Source organism: Sinocyclocheilus rhinocerous, unplaced genomic scaffold (genome assembly GCF_001515625.1).
Source record: "Sinocyclocheilus rhinocerous isolate Xijiao unplaced genomic scaffold, SAMN03320098_v1.1 scaffold863, whole genome shotgun sequence".
In the NCBI taxonomy this organism is placed as follows: Eukaryota; Metazoa; Chordata; class Actinopteri; order Cypriniformes; family Cyprinidae; genus Sinocyclocheilus; species Sinocyclocheilus rhinocerous.
Genome location: NW_015642513.1, coordinates 2203 through 8275, shown reverse-complemented (window position 1 = coordinate 8275; position 6073 = coordinate 2203). Strand labels below are relative to the sequence as shown.

At 41.9% G+C, this 6073-nt stretch overlaps 1 protein-coding gene across 4 annotated transcripts in view; it reads left to right on the top strand.

Moving 5' to 3' along the window:
* Positions 1-5556, top strand: part of LOC107755926 (uncharacterized) — a 23990-nt gene extending 18434 nt beyond the window's left edge. For all 4 annotated transcript variants that reach the window (XM_016572891.1, XM_016572893.1, XM_016572894.1 and 1 more), the window contains 2 exons: positions 2283-2977; positions 3061-5556. In XM_016572891.1, the coding sequence (XP_016428377.1) occupies positions 2283-2977 (695 nt within the window). In that variant the 3' untranslated portion in view covers positions 3061-5556. The remainder of the gene's footprint in view (positions 1-2282; positions 2978-3060) is intronic.
* Positions 5557-6073: the final 517 nt, after the last annotated feature.

The window sequence follows — 6073 nt, the reverse complement described above, 5'->3', positions numbered from 1 at the left end:
TTTCATGATGAGCATGATCATATGAATTAGAAGTTTAATGACATTTGTAAGCATTTTAATTTACATGAAATTAACATTAACAAGCACATTATTTCACGTTTCTAGATATGTGAATATATATAAACTAATGATCTGTTAAGCATTACATAATGTTCGTTAATGATTTATTAATGAAAGTTATTATAAAGTGTTAACAGAATTGGTTCCCTGGAAGAGAGCCGAGAGTGATTAGCAACAACTTTGATAACATCCAGACGACATTGCGGAAAGTCAGGCAAGATTCGGCCAAAGATAAGCAGGCCAAAGATAAGCTGCAAGACAAGATGGCGAGACTGGAAGACAAGAGTCGTCAGTGCATTAATTGTCCCGTTTGTCTTAAAAAAAGGGGAAGAGGGCAGCGACCCTGTAGTTTTCATGCAAACTCGACTATCCCTGTGGATTCCCTCCCTTAAAAGCAGATCGATCGAGATAGATAGGGCACATCGAATATATACCGGTGACGGCCACAGAAAGGGTCCGCGAACACTGATCTTCAAACTCCTGCGGTTTCAGAACAGAAATGCCATCCTCAAAGGAGCCCGAGCCTGGTCAAATACTCCACAAGGGCAGCTCGCTTCTTTTCTTCCCTGATTACAGTAAATAAACCACCACGAAAAGATGCGAGATGAATCAGTCTAGGAAGAAACTCGCACAACTTGAGATCTCATATTTCATGATCTGTCCCGCCACGCTCCTTGGATCAACTTCACTTCTCAAAACGCCAGCTGAAGTGGAATCTTACACAGGCTCTCGTCACACCTCTGCTATGTGATGACACGCCAGCCCATCATTTCTAGGAAATGTAAATACACTTCTAACATCGCGACTATGGCAAGCAATACTCTAGTGAACTGTGGTGCCGAGTTGGCCTTTGGACTCAAGTGATTGACTGTCATGCTGGCAACGTATCCAGACGAGGCTGTTGTATTGGCACGAAGGAGAGTTACCGTATTGACCCGAATATAAGACGTAGGAAAAATATGCAATATGAAAATAATTGAAGACAAAATGTGTTTTACTGAGAAAAAAACAAGATTTGGTTTTAAAAGGCCTTTTTCCAAAAGGTACATCTGGAAAAAGGGGGGTCGTCTTATATTCGGGCCAATACGGTAATTCTAACTATCTGCTTACTACCTTCTCATTCAGTTCTTGTTCTTGTCCTCTTAAAGTTCCAGATGCCATGATTTATCCATGCAAGTCCACTGTTTTACACTCAAGAGGATGTACATTATTATATCCTTATTAAATCTGATTTATGGCACTTAACATAATATCTTGGAATGTCAGTGGTTTAAATAGTGCCGTTAAAAGAACTAAATGGTTGGACAGGCTTCTGTTGAACTAATACAGGAATCTCATTTAAAGGCACCCTTTTCAGAATAGGCACTATAAATTAGTTTCTTCATCTGCTAAGAAAACTAAGGGGGATTTGATATTGGCAGCTCAGCGCCTTCCCTTTTCCATACATTGTTCTAAGGGTGATGCAAATGGTCGTATTACATACCTACTTCGTACATGGTCCAATATTAAATGCACTTTTGTCTCATAATATGCCCCTAGCGAGTGCGTTCTATCAACAGCTCGTTCATATGATACTAATCTTTATTGACTATCACCTTGTGATATGCGGAGACTTCAATGCTGTGCATGACCCCTTACTTGATAGGTCACAAATGTCTCAATCTGATTTGGCCTCCTCAAAGTTGTTGAATGACTTTATAATAGAGGACAATGTGTGTGATATGGCGATTGAGAAATGACAGGGCCAAGGACTACGTTCTTCTCAGCTTGCCATAAATCCTTTTCTCGCATTGATTATCTGCTCATATCACCTGCTTATATCCCATTTATTGATAACACTGATATATAACCTCTCATTCTTTCAGACCACTCCCCAGTAACTTTGTGTTTTCTTCCATTTTCTGCTCCCTCTGGGCGTAAACGTTGGATGTTTAATACATCTTTACTCCACGATTTAGAATTTCTATCACAGCTACATACCTCCCTAGTAGAGTTTATTCACTTGAATAGTGGTTCCATAAACAATCCTCAATCCTTAATCCTTATGGGAGGTAACAAAATGCTTTATTAGAGAGAAATGCATTATTTTTCTGCAATTTAAAATTCATTGAATGATCCAATTTTTAGCCTGTTTGAACCTGCAAAGGATATAGATGACCTACTGACACAGTCTCTGTCATTTGTGTTTGATTCTCGCTCCTTTCACATCATGGGTTTCGAAGACTGCCCACTCTGCGAACGTGTATATTCCAGGCTGAGCCAGCACCTGAGGGTGACCCACAGGGTGGTGAACCTTCAGGAAAGGAAGCTGCTCCTTGCCATCTCCTCCGGGAGGGTGGACGTCCGCAAGGGTACCTGCCCTGTGCCCACCTGTGGCAAGTTCACCTCCCGTATAGACCGCCACTTGATTGGTCACACCGAGCTAACGGCGGCAGCCCGGCAAGAGACCATACAGGCTCTGAAGATGAGGAAGATCCTGCATGACCTTTCCGAGCTGAGGGCGAGCAACCCGGCCGTGCCCATGGCCTCGACCCTCGACCAGGAGGACTCTCACAACCACACCTTAACTCTGGAGGAGGAGGAGCGGGCCTGTGACAACCCCCGCTGCCGAAACCTCAGGAATGAGGTGGCAGACCTCAACAGGCAGGTGGGCACACTGAGCCAGGCCCTCAGAGACATGACCCGCCGCTACTGCCTGTTGAGGAGGAGATTGCGGCTCACCCCCTCTGCCCAGGTCAATGGAAGAGTGTTGTCGCTCTTCTATCTCCTGAGAAGGCAGCGGAGAAGGAGTAAGGCAAGCCCCGTGCTGGGCCTTCGGGGGAACCGGCTGGCCAGGGCCCCTGAGACCAGCCCCCTGCAACGGCGCCATCTCAGCAACAGGAGGAGCACCCCTTCCTCGACCATGTGCCGGCTTTGAGTGAGTACCATGTTCTGTCGCTTCTCCTTCTCACTCTGTGGCCATTGTTCTGACCCCATTGTTCTTGTGTTTTCTTTTCGCAGACATCCTCCTCAAGGAGTACCAGGGCAACCAGGAGAGCACCGACCCCACTCTGAGGCTGGTCAATAATGTGGCCTCAAAGATGTTCCATTTCCGCAACTACATTGCGTACATGAACCAGATGTTGAGGATGCGGTCCTGGCTCAACTAGGCCAAGATCTTATTCAAGCTACAAATGTTAATCAGCGAATGGAGCAGTCGAGTGATTTCTCTTTTTCTTTTGTTCTTTGATTTACTTAAGCAAGTTTCACTTTAAAAGCTGCACTGTCTCTTTAAAACCTGATGCACATGACGCGGATCTGACACGCATCCGATTTTCTCCAAACTCTTTACGGTCATTTAAGACTTTATAACTCCGTTAAGACTGCGTTTAGGAGGTAACCCGCCAAAACCGCGCATTTTGACAATTGTGTGTGTTTTTGTCAGTTGAAGTGCTACTGGCAGTCTGTCTGAAGCGTCTCAGCGCATGTGTACAGCTAAATGCGCAGCCTTTCATTATACTTCATTTGACAATAATTTTCGTCCAGTGTTTGCACTATTTCTCGCCAGAAGTTATGACCGATAACACACTGTCTTCATACTCGGTTAAACTAGAGTTTGCACTTGTTAACGCTGCCATCTATTGATGTTGCCGTCTCTGTAGATTGTTGTTGCATCTTTTTTCTTTTTCGGATGGCCCGGGCCAGTATTGCCACCATGTGGACAACAATTCAAGGCATATATGCGACCTGTGCACACTTTTCCCTCGGGCCGGATGAAGATGATTGGTGGGCCGGATTTGGCCCGCGGGCCGCCAGTTGAATAGCCCTGATATAAACAATCAATTTAGAAGAATAAAAAGACACATTTTAACTGTACATCAGTGCAGGATGTGAAAAAGTAGGCCAGTGCAAATGTTCATGAAGCATACTTTTGAGGCCCCGTCTCAAATGGCACACTTCATATGCACTTACGGTCTTGTGGACTTACAATGGCTGCCACATGTAATGGTGGTGGCCTATCAAATAATAAGAATAATAAAAAAAAAAGATTACATTTGTTTTTTCTTTGGTTTTTTTTGGTTTTTTCGGGTGCCAGACAGGGTTTTAATCCTGTCAATACGTAAACACCGGATAACTTATTTAAAACCATCAATTACATATGAAAGGTAGAAAGAAACAAATTAAACTTTACAAAATTAACAAATTTATTATAAACAGTCAGCAAAATCACATAACAAACAGCAAACATAATCTGCTACCAACAAAACGAGTTAAGAGTTTTACATTTAACTTAGACACCACCATAAGCAAGACAAAAGGGGAAAAAATAATAAACAAATGAAAGAAAAGAAAAACGTTAAAATTCAGAAACCCCGATGTGAATAAGGTTGCTGCAATGCCATTTTCCCCAATGTCTATTTCACTTCTTTTTCATGAATGTTGATATTTGTATGTTTAAGAGCGACTGAGGCAGGAGCTGTGTGTGATCAGTGGAGAGGGGGCGGGGTGCAGTAGCTCATTTGCATTTAAAGGCACATGCACCAAAACAGCGTTTTCATCTGTGCTCAGAAATGGGCATATTCAACAGGGATTTATAAAAGATCTGTGAGGTATTTTAAGCTGAAACTTCACAGACACATTCTGGGGACACCTGAGACTTAAATTACATTGTAAAAAGAGGCATAATAGGGGAAAATTTGCCTTTATCTTTATATATATAAGAGGTCTTTGCATCAATACATCCTGCAAGTTACAAAACTTAAAATGTCCCCGTCGTTAATAAAAAAAGCATTTATAGGCTCGTTTGATTCCGAGATGGCATGCTCAGTGTTTTTTTGTTTGTTTTTTTGTTTTAATTGATATACTTGCTATGATACGGAATATCCACAGAAGTTTTATAGTGTCTGATTTCACAGGTTTTTTTCTGAATATAAAAAGGATGATACAATGGAAAGTATTTGCTCTGGCTCTTGTTTTAAATGATTTTTGAACTCTCGGCGACCGTTAAAAAACACCCTAGCGCTCAGTGCTCGGCACTCTCCTGCCGTTTTAAAAAAACGTGGCGCTCCCATTGAAAACAACTGAAAAAAATACACTAGCCTCAGGTAAAAAGAAAGCTTTGGTGGACACGCGGCATTAGCGCATGCCTTATGTCAGCCATTCGCTGTAATCCTGAAAGAAAGCTTTATGAGTGATCTTCATGAGTGAAATCTTCTGTTTTGTCACAAGTAAAGGGCCTGCCCACTGAGCAAAGGTACATCCAAAATATGTCTTTTCGACAACATCTTTGTTGGACATGGCAAAGATTCCCCCTGAGGAGCGAGAATTAATGTTTTTATGGAGTCTTTTTTTGACATCTTCTGCACGTCTGATATAGATGTTCATGGGACCTCCATACAAGGTTAAAAACTGGTTCAAATTTTGTCATTGTGGACATATATTCAACACCTTATAAAGTCTCATTAAGACTTTATTTATTCGTTTTATTGACAAACTCTCAGGATACATTTAATTAAAACTCACATTTATTTCAATTTAATTTCTATTTGTAAGTGCAAAGCAACTTACAGACAGTGTGTTTGTCTGAAAATCATGAAAATAAAAGCAACTTAAAGGGGTCATATTATGCAATTTCAAGTTTTCCTTTCTCTTTGGAGTGTTACAAGCTGTGTTCATTCATAGATAAGATCCCTAAAGTTGCAAAGACTAAAGTCTCAAACCTAAAGAGATATTCTTTATAATAGTAAAGACTCGTTAAGACTGGTCCACGCCCTCAAAACGCACCTCGTTTAAACGCCCCCACATGTCTACGTCACGGTGTGGGAAGATTTGCATAACACCGCCCAAATGTTCACGCAAAGAAAGAAGGTGTAACTTTTATTCTCGCTGTAGTATTGTTGTTGCCGCCGCCATGTCGTTGTTACGTAATGGCTACAGAGGTGGAACGAGGAGACACAGGCGTAAACTCAAAATACAGTCTTTTAATCTTTGCTTCGGGGAAATACAGGGCAGGCAGACACTCACATAGCACATT